This window comes from Phoenix dactylifera, chromosome 5, assembly GCF_051530095.1.
Source record: "Phoenix dactylifera cultivar Ajwa chromosome 5, Ajwa_hap1_PhDact_Kaust_v1.1, whole genome shotgun sequence".
Lineage (NCBI taxonomy): Eukaryota > Viridiplantae > Streptophyta > Magnoliopsida > Arecales > Arecaceae > Phoenix > Phoenix dactylifera.
Genome location: NC_143194.1, coordinates 34,516,646 through 34,534,606, shown reverse-complemented (window position 1 = coordinate 34,534,606; position 17,961 = coordinate 34,516,646). Strand labels below are relative to the sequence as shown.

The 17,961-nt window shown below is 36.6% G+C and overlaps 3 protein-coding genes across 9 annotated transcripts; all 3 read right to left on the bottom strand.

Annotated features, from left to right (window-relative positions):
- Positions 1 to 1,095: 1,095 nt before the first annotated feature.
- On the bottom strand, positions 1,096 to 13,684 carry LOC148703578 (uncharacterized). Of its 5 annotated transcripts, none has more exons than XM_088722555.1 (7): positions 9,579 to 13,684; positions 9,352 to 9,485; positions 9,156 to 9,251; positions 8,085 to 8,946; positions 7,004 to 7,119; positions 4,885 to 4,956; positions 1,096 to 4,793 (listed from the first exon to the last, which is right to left on the bottom strand). In XM_088722555.1, the coding sequence occupies exons 4-7, from the start codon at positions 8,119 to 8,121 to the stop codon at positions 4,482 to 4,484; spliced, it is 537 nt and encodes a 178-aa protein (XP_088578681.1). In that variant the 5' UTR covers positions 8,122 to 8,946; positions 9,156 to 9,251; positions 9,352 to 9,485; positions 9,579 to 13,684; the 3' UTR covers positions 1,096 to 4,481. The 5 variants fall into 5 exon arrangements, with proteins under 5 accessions (XP_088578681.1, XP_088578682.1, XP_088578680.1 ...); XM_088722556.1 differs by having other exon boundaries at positions 8,041 to 8,223; XM_088722554.1 differs by having other exon boundaries at positions 8,085 to 8,223.
- On the bottom strand, positions 9,039 to 11,996 carry LOC120111735 (serine/threonine-protein kinase 12-like). The gene is made up of 4 exons (XM_088723022.1): positions 11,677 to 11,996; positions 9,502 to 9,538; positions 9,156 to 9,251; positions 9,039 to 9,044 (listed from the first exon to the last, which is right to left on the bottom strand). The coding sequence occupies exons 1-4, from the start codon at positions 11,994 to 11,996 to the stop codon at positions 9,039 to 9,041; spliced, it is 459 nt and encodes a 152-aa protein (XP_088579148.1).
- A 9-nt stretch (positions 13,685 to 13,693) lies between the features above and the next one.
- Positions 13,694 to 17,016, bottom strand: LOC103708674 (E3 ubiquitin-protein ligase CCNB1IP1 homolog). Of its 3 annotated transcripts, XM_088722553.1 has the most exons (9): positions 16,703 to 17,016; positions 15,795 to 15,920; positions 15,606 to 15,678; positions 15,319 to 15,364; positions 15,200 to 15,230; positions 14,685 to 14,940; positions 14,402 to 14,565; positions 13,906 to 14,173; positions 13,694 to 13,832 (listed from the first exon to the last, which is right to left on the bottom strand). In XM_088722553.1, the coding sequence occupies exons 2-9, from the start codon at positions 15,862 to 15,864 to the stop codon at positions 13,829 to 13,831; spliced, it is 912 nt and encodes a 303-aa protein (XP_088578679.1). In that variant the 5' UTR covers positions 15,865 to 15,920; positions 16,703 to 17,016; the 3' UTR covers positions 13,694 to 13,828. The 3 variants fall into 3 exon arrangements, with proteins under 3 accessions (XP_088578679.1, XP_088578678.1, XP_017699075.1); XM_088722552.1 differs by lacking the exon at positions 13,694 to 13,832 and having other exon boundaries at positions 13,902 to 14,173; XM_017843586.4 differs by lacking the exon at positions 13,694 to 13,832 and having other exon boundaries at positions 13,902 to 14,143.
- Between the last annotated feature and the right edge of the window lie 945 nt (positions 17,017 to 17,961).

The window sequence follows — 17,961 nt, the reverse complement described above, 5'->3', positions numbered from 1 at the left end:
TATAATGATATTGTTCCGAGAGCTTGAATAAAAAGATTTTTCTCATCTGTTTGAAGTACAAATGATATCAAGTTTCTAGGTTCTTGGCATGCAATCCATGCTTGGCAGCACAAATCAGTGGTAACAGCTTGATATAATTGACAAAGATAAATTGAGTTAAAGCATTTAATAAGCAGTTTATAAGTTAAAGGTCAAATTCTGATCAAGTCAATGTATAACCTTGATTAACAAAAACAAATAATGAAGGCTTTATTAATTCTAAGTAAGGGATCATCGAGAGGACTTAATTCATAATTTCAAGAATTGGCATCACTAAATAGCCTTGCCCAGGTTATTAACAAAATTAGTGTAAGACCATATTGAACCAAAGAATTGGGGGGAAAAAAACGTCATTGCTATATCACAAGTACATCTTCAATTAGACAACATAAAAGAACAATTCTCAAGCTACAATCACAATGTCATGATTCTTCTTTCCTTGCTCAGTTCATGAGTCTATTCTCATTAATTTGAAATTATCTAGTTATATAAAACCATTGTGGTTGTTAAAGCTATAATTGTTTTACTAAAGATTTTAAGAGAGATTTGTTTCAATCTTTCCAATGAGTCCCAAAAGGACTCAAATTCAGTAACTCGTGGGTCAAGTTTAGGACTCCTCTATAGAGAGGATCAAGCAAAAGACAATAGTGCTCATTTTCTTGTGAAATGAAGTGAAAGTTGGAGGCCAAAGTTCATGCACCCACCCACTCAAAAAAAAAAAAAAAAAAAAAAACTCTAACTCCGATTCTTTTCTTGTCCGGCATCAACTACTTACCAATTGCCAGGCAAGCATGAACGAAGGATATCTTGGTAATTCAGCCATTAAGACTAATTTCTCTAGTGTGATAAATAAAGTAGATATTCACCTAATTTATGAAGATGAATTCCTATTTCCCTTCATTTTGCTCTTTTACTATCTCAGTTATTTCTCCCTTGTATCCCGGCCCTTTTGTTTTCTGTTTGTTTTTATTCAAATCTCTTCCACTGAAAAAATACTTGACCTGATTTTAGCAACTTAGAGAACACAGAATGGCATATTGAACATCCACCAAGATATCAAAGAGAAGTCAACATTGTATTATAATATGTTACATGTGCTGAAAAAAAATATTATTCAAGAAAATGGACAAACTCTTTAATCAAATAAAAGGAGGCTAATCAAATAAATATGCTTTGGGAACTTCGATGTCTCGTGTAGTGGAACATGGTGGAGACCCTCCAATCATCTGGATAAAACAGTCTACAAAGAATCAAATGTTAATGAACTATATTTCAGCAGCCTTTGCCATGCAGGTCAACATTGATGCTGTTAAGCAAATAAATATATCTCAGCATTGTCTTAAGCAAGTAGTTTAATTCAATAGAAGAACATAACCCCCGAACTTGCTGAAGTTTCTCTCAGGGTAATTGAGCATTTCAACCCCCACAGATCTTACACTCAACTATTGCATCAAAATTTTCAGCCACATGAATCACATTTCCTATTTCTATGGAGGTTTCTTTTCTTTTCCACACACTACTCTTTTAAGAACTTAAGCCTAGGTACAGAGGAAAAGAAGAGGAATTGAAATCAGCGAACGCCACAATTGAAGTACCTTGATGTACATTTCAGATCAAATAACAAGAGAAAAAACACCCTCGATCATTACCATCCAAGTCCTTTCCGACCAAATATGAGGTTGTAGAGGGGAAATTACAGTTCTGTGCTGCATTCTATTTCCTCCACAGATAAAATTTGCAAGAAAAGACTCATACAAAACTTTGAAAATTCAACATAAATTGCCACTGAACTTTTAGCAGCTATTCATATTTACACGATCATTTCAAAGATCCTTCAGTGCCAAGTTTATCAGCCATCACCCTTCCTGGCCTAAAATAATAAAGGAATCATGACATCTACCGCAGATCATCACAATATGTAACTAAAGTATAAAAAGCCCTAGAGGAATATATGTTTAAACAGGTTGCTTTTGCAAGATTTAAACCCCAGACTCAAAAATCTTTACATGCTACACACAAGTAGGTTTGGCACAATCCAAAATGATCCATACTTAAATTGGGTCAAAATTCACTTCCACTCTGATCGGATTTCATCAAGTTTTATGATTTATTTTATTAGTGTATCGGTTTTTCAGATCAGATCAGGTTAATAATAATCCAAACACAATTACAATAAATATATATTGGCAATGTTAACAAATTGTATCCTAAAGATTCTATGCAAGAAAGCAACAATTAAGACAATATGAATGCATTATCAACAAACCATTTAGCATAAAAACAATTAACTACATGTATATTATCATTAACACCAGAAATTGGTGATTTGAGCACAAGCTTGCTGTCAACAAATGAACTCTATGTTAAACAAGAAGTGCCAATTCAACTGTGCGCCACCCAGAACTCTAGTACGATTTTTTTAGATAGACAAGATTATGCACATATTTCATCGTAAATGCAACCATCTCTGCAGAATGCATATATAAACATGTATGGAGGCATATGAACCAACATGAACATGAAAAATGGTAACTCAAGGGCATCAAATTTGAGACTATTGCACCTCATATAACTTGAACCCTTTGATTCACTATGAAGCACCCACCCCCCACACTTAAACATGGATAGGCACTAGGGTAAGGATCCATTAGAGGAAATTCTTAACGAAGGATCGGATGCTAAGACATGCACCCCCTCATGATGCTCATGTCTGAGTTGGTATAACATAGGTTGCCTGTACCTCGCAATATGGCCTAAAACTCCGCAGATACGAAGTATTACATTCAACACATCCATCTTGCTTGTCAATGAGTATTTACTACATGAGTACTGAATAAATCTAATGAATGATGTGCATTTACAGAGGACAACACCAAGGAAAAGCAGAAGAGCAATCAGTAGAGCTCATCTATCTACTTGAAGATGGCATCTTTTCCTGTTGCAATAATATATACCAAATGATATTACAATAACAAAAATGTCTAGTACCTATTTAGGTACAAATTAACACAAGTGCCTGGTATACTTATGCACACTTAACATCTTTATCTGCATTATTTTCTAATTGATTGGTACAAAGAAAAATACACTGGTTGGTTTTGACAACAAGGAAGTTCACATTTGGGAAGTTTTTTCCACTAGTTAATAGCAAAGGGCATCCCAGTCACGAGGCTCCCGCCACTACAGGATCTAAAGAAGGTCAGATATATGCAAGCTTACCCCCTAGTGAACAACAATTTGAATTTTTTATTAAGTTAAAGACATTTCATTCTTATGTTATTATTCATGGGCATGCCCACAAATAAATTAGTTTGTTCTCTTGAGATAAACGAGCAGCTAGAAAGTTGCAGGGCAACCATTCTCCTATATCAGTATTGCTGAAATTACCGTGCTAAATATGTTTATAGACTTGCAAGCTTTTAGAAAGCATACCTCCTGAAAGATAAAAAAAAAATGAAAAGACATCCACTTTTATACCATATTCTCCATTTGGAAGACTTCTGGAGCCACATACCTGCCTGCTCAAAAAGTTTATAGTTTTACATATACATTGCTGAGTTTAGAGGCGAGGGCTTAAAACAGCATGATCAAGCTAGAAGCACAAAGAAAAAAGAATATTGTAGAAATGGGATGAGACATGACAGCTTTTGGTTGGTATATTAGGTTATTCATAAGAGTAACCACACAGATTCATATAACAAAGCATTTGAAAAAACTAATCAATTAATTGCACTACTGAGTACTGACCATGTCGAGTTTCATCCCATCAATCTAAGTAAGCATTGGATATCTTTGTCAACCAGTCCTATTAAGGGTCTCTTTGTAGTAAAGGACTTAATGTCCTTTCTCATCAATTCTATACAGGTGTTCTTAGCACCTATTCTTCTTCGCAAGCCTAGTGCTGCAAGACACATTGAGTGCCACCTTAAGGGGTCTCTCTAACATCTTGGTTGCACATACAATCTTGATCAGTTTCATATCTTATCCACCATAATCTTTGACTATTCCTTTGTAACTCCAAAATACATCAATCTAAACATGATCATAACCCTTGTGCTCGTCAAATGCGCATGCACCCTATGGAAGCACAAAGTCTCTTAAACCACAACATCATATCTTGTTTGTAGAGTCTCTCCACCCATTCCTTCCTTTTTTTAAGTGAACTTGTAAGCGGCCATCACATAGCACTCAATCTAATGTCCACCTTATTAGCCGAGATATAGGGGAAAAAAAAGAAAAGTAAAGAAAACATTTATGGGCATCTTAACCTGGACTGAAGCCCCACCTTCATGTATTACCATCAAGTCTTTATTCAACATAACATAAGCCACACTAGCATAACTAACCTGACCCCCTACAAAATATATTAAGCTAGACTTAGGTATTGGTTCCTTCCAATAATCATCTGAGTCAAGAAATCTGCTAATGTTTTACCAATCAATCTACATTTCTGTTATGACTCTATCCACATTACAAATCTCGGAATCTACAAATTCACAGAAGCAGTGGATCAGCCAACTTGTAGAATTCAATTGTGGGGCCTTCCCATGCTTGATAATCTCAACACCCACTAGGCATCTGCAAGAATCACTGTGGTATCTAACATCTGCTGATGAGTTTCTGGCAATGGGCTCCACCTTTACACTCTCCACACATGGCTCATAAATTCCTGGTCCACGAATGGCTAATAAATTTCTGGCATGTGGACTGCTTCCATTGTCAACAATGATCCAGCTAACCCTCAAAAATTGCTCCTGAAAAGGAATAATCCATCATGAACTATAAAATGTCGCCTTCGTTATTGCACAAAGGGAAAAAGACAAAGAAAATCCATGCAACACTAACCTCCTTCATTTCCTTCGTAATTCTAGAATATTTTTGATGGTCTGACCCAAAAAAAGATGTCTCCCCTTTATCCTGATGCAAGTTTCTCACTTATATGATATGCTGTTATTATAGATGATCTACATGCAATTACCAAAACTGATCAAACAGAATTTAAAATATCTGCTATTCTTTAAGACAATTTTTAACCTAAAGACTTTAACCTCTGGATTTCTTCTAACTCTGATACTTAAAAATGTCTTTCATTTGATGCTTTACTTCATATAGTGAACAAATCAAGTACATGTTGACTAATCTATTTCACTTCATATTGCTTTCAGAAGTTATATAGGTGGGGCAAGTGAAAGCTGAACGATTCTTGTAATCAAGCGGTCTGTCCTCACAGACAGTTTCACTACCTTCAGCAGCTTGCTGACATCAAAATTTGCAACTTACAAATGTTTAGCATTATCTAACAATATGATTCTGTAATCTTACTCATAATAAGCAAAGCAAACACGTCCAAAAAGCTTCAAGCTATTCAAAGAGTACTAGGTAGTAAAATCGAATCCATATACGAGATATAAAGAAATAAGAGCACAAACATAATCATTTATGACACATGCAAAAAATTCATTCCTCTGGCAAAATTTGACCCATAGGTTAATACTTGCATTTGCAATGCTTGAAAATTAAAGATGATGGGAAAACAAAATTCCATAAGTATTTTAGGAAGTGTTAGAAACTCATGTCTAACTTGATTCTCACTAGTAACTACTCATTAGCAGGTTTCTTTGAGAAAATGGAAGGCAAAAACTAACTTAACAACCTTGCTATATCAAGTGCAAATTGAACTGCCATTGATGGATTTATTGCTCCTTTCTGGTATAGATCACCTTGCACCCAAGAATGAAGTAAACTAAGACATCATGCAATATATAGACCAGGCTGCCCTTCCATTTGGTATAGTTTGTTTGACATCACTCTGAAATCTGAACCAGTACAAGAGTCAAACTGGAGATTCAGACCAAAGAATACCAGTTCATTTCTCTTAATCAGCTCTTATTCAATCAAATCACATAGCTAACATGTCGTATTACACAGTCTAAAACCAAAAGAAGTAATACTGACATATATTGGAAATTTTAGACAGACAAATGCTATATTGAATTGATCTTAGAAGATGGATCTCTTTATTGAACATTTTTTCTCGAACCACCATGGCTTATCTTTGACAGTGATGTATAACAATACAAGTAAATAAAACATGTTTATGAAAATTCCAATGGGAACTTAACAATCAGCCTTTGTTTGACCGCCATTTTATGTTTAGCCTTTAAATAGTTGGCATTTTTACATTCTTCTTCTATAGTCAGGCAGTATTTTTCAGTTATGCCTGTTTCTACACAGAGTTCTCTGTTTTATACACACTTATGCATAAGTACATATGGGGACAGGGATTAAACATAAAATGGCCATCAATATCAAGGGTGCAATAAAACTTTTCAGTCAACAGGGACTAAATGTCAGATGGCAGTCAATGCAGGGGGCAGATGCCAATTATCTCAATTTCAAAAGCAAACTTGAGGTTCACCCAGTGGTGAATTGGGGATGTACTGTAATATTCTAAATTGTTGATATCAATTAAAATTTATAGGTTAGGAGTTTGTGCTTTCAATTTTATTAATCTGGTTTCCTTTTAGTGCCTTAATCCCAGAACATAAATACAATTACATACCCAAACAGCTTGATGCCAAAGACATTACAGTTTAAACTTTAAAGTTTTATAAAAGATGATAAATATGCATGACTATTATAAGTTGCAGTTATTAGTCCTAACTCCATTAAAATAACAATTCATATAATAATGGACAATTGGGAAGACCACTTTATAACTATTTACATCTTACATTGTTGTTCATGAAAAAAAAAAATCCTTGCATTACTGAGCTGATATTGGCCCAACCCAGAAGAAAACATGATAAGGCGAGACCTGGTTAGATTGGTTAATATCATGATTGGAAAAAGGAAGGAATATGTAAGATCGGATGAACAACAAATGCCAAAAATACACAGATAGGTTTAGTTTTCACAGCTCAAAAAAAAAGAAAATGGAAGCTCAGAAAATCAGCAAACAAACCTTTGGCAGATATTCCATAACTGCCATCATTCGATTACTTTGTAGCGCCCAAAAATTGGACAATATTTGAATGCTGTATTTGCTGAAGCAATGAAAGCCCGTGTCTAAGTTCCCTTCTGCAAAAAATCAAAGATAAAACAGAATGACTAAGAAGCTGACCAGGTAGAAAAGAGGTGCGACATTATAGAATCAGTTAGAAATTAAAATAATAAGAAACAAACATCAAAATACTATACATCTATATACTGAGATCAACCCACATTTTATCCTTATCAGTAATAACATCTTCATTAAACATTTTAACAGCAACCTCTATTCCTAGCCATGTTGCAAAATGCTCCCTGAAATGGTCTTAAATGAGGGAAAAACAGATTTGACTGTCTGTGAAATATCATGTGCATTGATTTGTTCATAGAATAGTAACTATGCAAATCAAATACAAATGTTGGGGAAATGCCTCATCAAAGTAGACTCCAAATGTTTTCTGCACTAGGCATGTACACTGAAGTCGTTTTTACAAAGAAAGGAAATGCACGTAAAAAAACCTAGAAATCCTGTGATTCAGGAATCCACAATTTAGTATGCCTAACATGAAATAACAAAATTCTTTCAAAATGAGCAAAAGCCAAAGCAATATTATAGCTAGAAAAAGGCACTAAAACTACTTTAATTTTGACAACGAGATGATTTGGCCACTCTAATTCCCCTCTTATAGTTTCTTCTGATCTAACTAAACTCTTTAACCATTGCTCGATTGCTATACTGATTAATTACAATGACTCCTACAAGTCAGATCCATTTCATAAGAAGTGAAAGAAATTTAAGAGGAACAAAAAATTGGATTGAAGATGTTCATGCAGTTCTCATCCCATTGTAACTTTTCCATTCAGAAACTAAAGCTTTGAAACATTGATCAATGGCCACCTCAAAATGCTGTATAATGTTGCAATTGTTTGTCAGATATAAAAATATGAAAACCATAGAATCTGGCAATGCACCAGGGAAGGTTAAGAAAAATGGTGGTAGTCAAATCCTACCTCTCAATGGCAATTTTAGAGACATGTTGGTGTTAGAATCTTGCCTTCACTATTGTGGAGGCCCATCCTCTTCAAATCCATCTTCTAGAAATTTCTTGGAAGTTAATAATGCAATCTCAGCAGCCCTCCTCATCTTTAGCATCAAATTTGTTGGACATGCATATCAAAGATAAGTCACCATGCCTGTGGAGGGTTGAAGGTTTTAGGGATTGACAGGCCATTTCGACTTCTAAAATTCATTTGAAAAATTTACCTGTAAGCTACTATTATTCGGAACATCTTCAAATAAACATCTTCAAAGAGCTTCATCATAGGGTGGGCTGTGGTTCTTGACAAGGGTTTAGAAGAGATGGTATTATAAGCCTCCCTTTCATCTAGATTACTTCAGCAGTTTTTTCATCCTTTAGAAAAAGAATACGGAAGGTTTTTTTTTTTTTTGAAGAAAAAGTCAAATACTATGGTGAAATATTCGAGGTAAAAACTTTTCAAAATTCAAACTTGAAATGGGCAATGTTTGTTCAAAAAAAACCCCAGAACTCTCTGAAAATATGTTCATCTGTTTATGATGTAAAAACAGCTCTCCCATATCAACCACACAATGAAAAGAATAGAAGTTTACAGAATTCTCCAAAATACATCTAGTGGAACAACATATGCAAGAGATCATAATTACTTAACAGACTTCAACATGTATGAATGGTAAAATAAATAATTCTGCCAGACCAATTATGACCATTATATGACTTGACATCCATCAAAGTCACATCTAGGTAGTCATTCTTTTACGGATACATCTCAGTGAAACAAGATTGCAGTGATATAATAACCTATATTCTGGTTTATGAAGTTCTGACCTTGGTTAAAAGTGACTGGAGCTCAAAAGCAATGGTGATTGGTGAACTATATCTGATTCAGCATTTAAACATAGACACTTTATTGCCCATGCGAGTCTGAGCTAAAGCTTATCAAAAGGAATGCTTTAGGAAAAAGTGGCAAAACTATGCCTAAAAATATAAACTTAAAAAATAACAGTTCATCCTATTAAAAACACACCAGGGAAAAAACGATAAACCATAATAATATTGAAGAATACCATCTCATAAGGAATAACTAACCTTGGTTATTTCAACACTGTTTGTGAAATCAAGTTCACTTGGATGAAACCCATAGTCTGGAACTTTACGTGCCATTTTCACATGCATAGAAGCAATCTACATAACATACAGTTCAACGAAAAAATAATTGCAGCAGACTATGAAGGCCAAATAGTCTTATGCAATTCACATTCAAGCATTAACTTGCAAAACATACCTGAGCTTAGCACCAAATTTCTCCAAAAGCTTGATCACATCATGATTCTTGTATTATATTGCATTTCCAAGTGGCTATTCAGACAACAGTAGTAGGAAAATCAGTCTGAAGTTCTGATGATAAAATTTAGTTAACTGCAAATGTACATACGATGTGCTCAACTTCAAATCTTAGCAGGGAAGTGTTCCTAAACATTAAAAAAAACAAAAAACAAAAAAAGTATTAACCATTTGACTAAGAGAATACATATGTCGATGAATTCCTGAAAATTCCTCTTTTCTCTGCAGGTTACTACTACAAGCATCGAATATGGTTGAAAGAATCATTTAAACTGCAGACTCCAAGACCAGATGCAAATAGATCCAGATGAGATTTGAACTTTTGAGGTTCAGCATATCAAGAAGAGACCTGAACCAATAAAATTTCATAGAAGAAAATCTGCAGTCAATAGTTTTTTTTTTTTTTTGAATTCAACAATGTTATGCAATCCTTTGCAACAAAGAAGCAGCAACAGTTAATATGCATGAACAAAGCCTGACAGTAGGTGTTAGAGTATTCCAATGGACATTAAAAAAACTTCAAAGGATATAGTGCAAAGTCAATAAAAAAATGAGGTTTATAAGGTTGCATTGTCCTAAACTTGGTTTTTGAATCATTTTAACAAAGAATAGAAAACAAAAAAACAAAAGGAAAAAAAGAACAAAACATAAGAGAAAACTTTGATGAGATGAGCTTTGACACAATGATTATATGAACTTGTTGGAATGCAAATTAGTTGTAGATTTTCTTCTTTGTCCTTTTCATATTTACTGTATACATACATTCTTGATGACCTCACCATCTTAGTACCACATAAACTGGTTAATACCTAATTAGCGAATAGTATTCATCAAAACCATCTTGAATTGAATTGTGCCATAAACTATTTGATGATTGGGCGGTGTGGGTACAGAGAAGCAAGTAACATATAGTCTTAAGGAAGCTCTCAGGAAATGGGTGCAGGTTCAAGATTCCAAAAGATACCAAATTAAATTTATGGAAAGAACTCTTCTTTCATTAAGTTCGGATCATGGTTCTAAATTAAATATAGAAAAAAGGAGTCTTCCTAAAGTTCAGAACTTTGGGGGTTATGTTTACATGTCAGTTTCTTTTTGCATTGTATAATTGATGACGTATGTGCTTTTCAACATGCTTGTCTTTTAGCTTCGTGAATCACTAATTACTTGATTAAAATATTAAACAAATCATACCAATAGTTCAACTGTGATTATTCTTTTTATATCATTTATCATTTCCCCAGTTCTTATGAAACTAATTTCAGTTTGACTACTTGTCTTATAATATGTACTGCAAGGATAAATGAAATTCCCTGGATGAAACCTTGTCATATCCCTCTTTATCTATCCTCTTTCCAACCCTCCTGAAACATTGGAGGGCTAATCCCTAATTTGATGAGCTTAGAGTATGATCAATAAGGTCAATCCCTGTACCCACATTGCCGAGCCCCTCTCTTGCCTAAAACTGCCTTGAACAAGAACTAAACATCAATTCTTAAATGACCATAATTCATACATTTCTCCAGGATTATAGATAAGAGCCTTCTCAGCTAAAGAGCTTGATTCTACGACTGCTACCATTATGATGCAGAAAGGATTAGATGGTGATGACAATAATCGAGCCCCATCATTCCTTCTATCTTTTTAAACTTCTATTATATTAAACTGTCAGTCTTGTTTTGTTCCAGTGGAACTTTCATGTATCTACGTGAATATTATTTAAACATTTTTTCATGACACCTTTCCCTTTCATGACTAGACGAACATTGTCTAATCATGGGATGTTCATCCATTGCTTGATACTGCAGCAACTGACTTTCTTTAAAATCTGACATGGAAAGAAGAAATCCACCATACATTGCTGATCTATTTCATTGGTGAATGTTTCAGCTCCATGCAAACAACGAAAAGAACTTGGAACAACACAAAGATGCTGAACATTGTCTTTGTTTACAGCTAAGAGAATTACCATCTAACATCATGAAATGAAATGCTACCAACACTCAACTAATCAAACCCAAAAAAATATTAATTAAATATAACAAGATCCACACGCATAGATAACCCCAAGAGCAAACAAAGGATCATCCTTCTCGGCTACATTCTTATTGCTTCAATTCTTGGCTGCATTCAAGAACTTCAAGAAAGCAAACAACCAAGAACAAGAAGAAACCAGAAGAAAAAGAACTACAAGAAACGCTAGAATTAAGAACAAGAAGAAGACCGATAATATTAGCAATCGAGGAAGCAGCGTACCGCGCTGCCTCACCGGTGCCTGGGATCCACCACGGCGCCGCTGAGGAGCAGCAAATCGACGACATCGAGGCGGCCCTGGAACGCGGTGACGTGCAGAGCCGTCCTCCCGTCGATGCCCTTGAAGTTGACGACGATGTCGGACTCCAAGAGGCCTCGGATGCCTCCCCCATCGCCCTTGCCGGCGAGGTACATGAGATCGACCGTAGATTCAATCTCCGTCGGGGAATACTCCGCACGATGGGGTGGTCCGCCGGGCCGCAGCGCGAGGGAGGACTGCTGGAACCCCCCGAAGCTCGAGGGTTCCCTCGTGGAACGCCGACGGGGTTGACGCATTCTAGACGACCACGGGCCCGGGGCCCAGGAAAGGGGGTGCCTCCCCAACCTAGATACAAGGGGTCGGGTCTTCCTGGGGATCGATCGGATCTTGGAACGTAACGGGACGAGTTACAAATTTCAAAAGCAACGCCCAAGATTAGCAAGTTCCTCGCTTAATTAATGCCATAGAACAATGGGATGGGGGTTGTATCTTTTGCGCTTAATGCCACGGAACAAGGATGCACCTTGGATCGTTCAATAATTGCTTTAAAGGCTGTGCAAATGGATGGATAAATAAGTTTGAGATGGTTCGAGATTTGTGCAAAATGCAATCCAATTGTGGATGTGGCGAGACAATATTAATCATTCATTCGTGATCAAGATGCACCGCGAACACGGAACAATGTTTCTTACCAAAATCATTATTTCGTGCTTAAGATGCAACACAAACTCGGAACAATGTGAATTACCAAACGTCAGACTGATGAGACATGCAGTGGAGCCAGGGAACTTCAATCATGCATGCACAAATGAACATTAATAAAAACATCGATACTGAAGAAGCAAAAGCAGCAGGTTGCAAGGGATCATCAAAAAATTTCCAGTCATGATACTCACAGAACCGAGCCCTGCATCAAAGATTTAACTGTTGAATTTGCCTACAGAATTATGGAAGTTAATTAATTGGAATTTTCCATTAAAATGCATTCTAAGTAATTAGGCCTTAACCTGTGAGGCTGTGACTTGTTTAAAACCCACATTCAGAAGGCACCAGGTAACGCCATCATATCCTAACTCTGCTTTTCTACTGCATTGACCTGTGACTGTAAATATCAGTAGTATCGATCAAGTCTCGGATCACTGGAGAGAGTCGTAACCAGATAATATCAGCGAAGAACAAATATTGCTATGTCAAGTCTTGCCAAGGAACTTGGGCAGTTACTCAAAGTTTGCAGGGCAACTAAAAATATTAAACAGCATCAAAGATCCAAGAAAATTTGTGATGGAAAATAAATAATTATTTAGATGTCATAAGATTCCTAGCAAGGTTGGGGGAAAATAGAGATGATGTTTTCGGCTTGAAAGGTTCAAATCATGGCTCTCAAGAACCTGTACCACATAGTATTATGCAATGCACCACACATCAACATCAAACAGCAGAAAAGAGTCTTCAGCTTACCAGCAGAGATAAACAAGAATGTTAGAATAATGGGACAATCCTGGTTGAACTCATGTTCCGGATCTATGCTTCGACATGCATATTAGGTTCAGGAGAGGTATATAAACAATTGCTTGAAGCTTCATGAAAGTACCAAGCTTCATTGGTGCACTAGAACTCCTTTCATGTCTATAATCTGATACACCCTCCCCATCCCCCAATTTGTGATTTTTATACAACTTACGTTAGTGTTGCCAGCACAGACATCATTTTTCAAAGCTTCATCTCATGTACCACAAGGAGAATTCTGTCCCTACATCAATTAAAATGCAAAGCAATAAAAAAAAGAAACACTACGAGTATCCTTGTATCAATTCCCTTTCTGAAACAAAATGATCTCTCTTCTCAAAATTATTGTCGATATCAGCTAGACTCGTTCTATGATGTCACTGAGTCTCAAAGATAGTTACTTTAATTTGCAGGGAGAGAGAAGAGGCTGACGTGGCAATGACTGCACAGCAACATTCTGAGCTCTCTCCTATTTTACAACCTGAAACATCAGCTTGATCGGTCAGGCAAAAAATTTCTAGCAACATTAAAGGGGACCATGTTGATATATTGCTCATTTTCATTGAGATATCAACCAGCTACCGACATCCCTACTGGGACAGTTTCAACCTCAGAGAAGGTATCACCTGCTTGATATGAATGTGTTACTGGAATAGTATCCCAACAGCTTATAAAAACTAGCCAGAGAATGAACCTTACGTGAACAAGTGTGGGTGGGTACGTGATAGCTGAGGCTGCTTCATGGGTGAGATTATTAGATTACGCAAAGTAGCAGCAGGATTGCTCGCACCAGGTCCAAATAAAGCGTGTGGCTGTCTCCTGGTTCCAGCATCTACAGGAACTGGAGCAGTCTGTGCTGGTGAGCCCCCAGAAAGATTATAGGCACCCGAGTTGGAATTTTTCTGTCTGGCTGAAGGCCATATCTCCTCTCTCTGCCCTGGAGTTTCAGGAGTAAGAACAGAAGAATCTGGGACAAATAAATCAACTGGTATTTTTGGGAGAGCCTAAGGAAAGAATTATTTAGCTCTCTGATAGATTGGAAATAGAAATGGGACAACATCATTAAGTTTGATACAAAACTAGTATAGCCAATCATTCAAATTTGAAACTTGAAAAATCTTCTAAACATATTAATTGTGTACATCCATAAATTGAGCTAAAAATGTTTCTTTAGATTAATTTTGTAACTAATTACCTTGTCTGAGGCGGTCTCTGCTATCCATCATGTCACCCATGCCGGAGAACAAGTCTGGTTCAGTTCTTGAAAAGAAGTTGCCTGCAGGTTGGATTGCTGAACGCTTAACAGACTCATACCCACTCCTCAGCTGATCATACATCTCATCTAGCTTCCTCTTCTGCCTGGATCCCAGAGAAGTTTTCAAAATTAGATACGCATATGGACAGAGAAATAAAAGGGGAGGGAGTCAAATATGAATATCATCTCTTTTAATACTTCAAATGAGCAGCAAAAGATCGACCTGGATTTCTCAGCATATTTTTCTTGTAGTTCTTGCTTATCTTTTGATAAGCTTTCAATCTCTTGTTCCATCATCTGGCACCTCTTGGCCATTTTCTGGTATGCAGCATGCACTTGCTCCAATTTTTCCATAATTTTTTCTTGCATGACCTCACATTTCTGCTGGCATTGCCCAGCGATCTTGTTCAATTTGTATTGCATCTCTAATTCCTTTTGTCCAATGTAAAACATCACGCCTCGATATGCAGTCTTCATGACTGATTTTTAGGTGTCAAAGGCAGACAGAGGAGAAATGCTCTTTTATAAACCTTTAGCTTGATGATTGCTAAGATTTTTCTGTTTACTTATCACAATGAGATGGAGTTTGTACTTTTTTATGGGAGAAAACAGTCTGAAGCCCTCAATTACTTACAAAATGGATAAGCTTTAGTTGATTGGAGCTTTTGTTACAAATCTCCAGAGACAAATGCACTTCTAAGGTCTGAGAAATTACTAAAAAAATTGCAAATAGGATACGAATTTGCGGGGGCACTCCAGCCATCGCCATCTGCAATGGATACTATAATGAGAAAAAAAAATTAAAAGGAACTAAAAATACAAACGTTATAGGTTTAGTTTATCTGAGTGCTTCTTACATTTATCCAGTGATCACCAGGATTTATATCAATTGGTCTCATGTGGCTGAAAGGCAAACATTTATGATGTTTCACCAAAATAATAATGAAAAAAAAAAAACAAATGAGGCATCAAAAGAAAGGGATAGTAAGTTACACTATGCTTTCCCCTTGCAGGAAAAGCATCTATTTGGCTCAAGGAGCATTCAAAACATAGATGTGAAAAAAATCGTTTAGAGAATTCCTGGAGATTGATAATAATCATTAAATCTACATTATCCAGACTCTGAAGAATAAAAGATGAAAACCTTTTGGAGAGCGCTTGATCACAAACTGGGCATGCAGAATCGTTGCTGAGTATCTTGCTTGCATCTTCAGTGCCTTTTTCATGTGTTAAAGAGAATCAAACATGCAATATTCACATATACATTTGGTCACATAAATAGAAGCGTGTGGATGGCTGTAATTTCATCATATATAAATGTTTTTTTGGATACACAGGAGGTGGCCACAGGTGGTTGATATGGCTTTCCCATCCAATTCCCGCCAGCAAGCATTGCACCTCATTTCACGTCTTGACTTCTAATTCCATGGCTCCTGATAATTTTCAAGACCTGCCGTGCCTGTAAAATTGTAACTAATTATTAAAAAAGAACAAAAACCTTTCCCCGTCCATTATCGCTGCTCAATAGAGAAAACATAGAGGGATGAAGACAAAAGAGATCCTTTCAATGTTAATCATCCATATGAACTCCAGTAAAAGGCCAAAGTGAGAACTTGAGCAATTAGGGTTTAAGATCATTCATTTCGTAAAGAAAATAGATGATTAATGCTGGAATAACAGGTATCGATCGTGCAATGCTTAGATAGAGGGAACCAACCAGTTAAACAGCATTCTAGGAGCACCACGAATCACCTGATTAGCCCGTTATATTCTTGGCTCGCAAAAATTCACCGAAATCCTTCGGACGAGTGCATCATGTATAAATTCAATGGAATTAAGAAATCTTTAAGAACTTCTTGAATACCCATACAAATATCTGTTGAAAACCTAGGTTAAAAACTCAAAATTTAGGGCAAATATAAAATGGACACCACATGCCTGCATCTGAGATTTTATAAAGACAACAGGGAAAAAGGGGGAAAAATCGGATTTGTTACCGTCAAAAACTATCAAGTACAAAATATTTTTCGAAGTTAAAAGCCCAGAGAAGGATAATAATCCGCCACTCCTTAGAACATCACTAGGAAAACTAGAAATTACTCTTTTATGCTCGGTTCTTGGCGGGAATCACAGGGGGGTAAAAAAAGGAATTTGCGACCTTTTTATCGAGGAAAAGAAATCCGCACTTGGGTTTGAGATTGGAAAGTACTAAGCAAAAAGATAATAGGATCAAGGTAATACCACTGCGAATCGGTAGAGAGATCGGCGAATTTAGATTCCGAGCTTGATTCGTAGAGAACTCGAGGAGAAAGCGTCTCGACGCACTAGGAACTCGTACCAAAAAAAAAAACCTAGATAAGTGACATCGCCTTCTCGAGCTGAGTGGGAGAGGCAATCGGGAGAGAAGCATTTAAAAAACGGAAACGGCAGCATTCGGTCTTTTATAAGCGGACATGGGCGATGCCCGAGATGCCCACGTGACAAGTGGCTACTGGGCTTGGAAGGCGGGCTGGGAATTTCGAATACTTTCTGGCTGTTACTTTCATCTACATTCTACAAGCTCCCGTTCTTCCTGTCCAATCATACACCCTCCATTTCAGGTGGGTCCCCTTGAATTAGAAATGGGTACTGATATCTGATGGAGCCGGACGTACTTGATTTCAGAGCAAATCTCACCTGTACACCCAGTGATCACACCAGCGACACCAACATCAGTGGATGGTGATGGGTGATTTGAGTAGTGTACCTACATTGCTTAGCAAATTTGCAAGAGATAATTTCTTGATCACAATCCTCGTTAGCCCACCACCCAGAATAATTCATTTGGGGCAAGACGGAAGTGCATAAATGCCCAGTCTTTTTATTATATTCTTTTTCTTTTATTTTATTGGTTGTACCATGCCAGACTTGCATAAAAAAAAAAAAAAAAAAAAGGTTACCAGGCATAAATCACACGATATTAAGCCCTAACCAATAATATCCCGTCTATAGAAGATATACTTAGTAGAGGATTTTATACCATGCAAGCTCCCACCAGAAAGTCAAAAAAAGTGGTTATCAGGCATAAATCACACGATATTAAGCCCTGACCAATAATATCCCGTCTATAAAAGATATACTTGTAGGGGATTTTATGCCATGCAAGCTCCCACCAGAAAAGTCATGATCCTCAATGGAATTTTATACCATGCAAGCATACACATTGTGTATCAGAATACGTGGTGTTACCTCTCCTGCTCATATAGTCCATATAGTCACCGCGGACTTGGTGACACTTAGAAGTTCTCATATGCTATCTCGAGGTTTCCAACGCAAATTATACCACCTAAATTTAGTTTGAATGATCCCTAGCTAGGAAAGAAAAGGATTGGCAAATGAGCAAGTTGTTTGCGAGCTAGCTCAAGTTTGGATTGCTTGGTTAAAAAACACGCCAAATTAAAACTATGATTAGCTCATTTTAGCTCGGCTCGTAGTCTCAAATTATCTCAAAATACTAACAT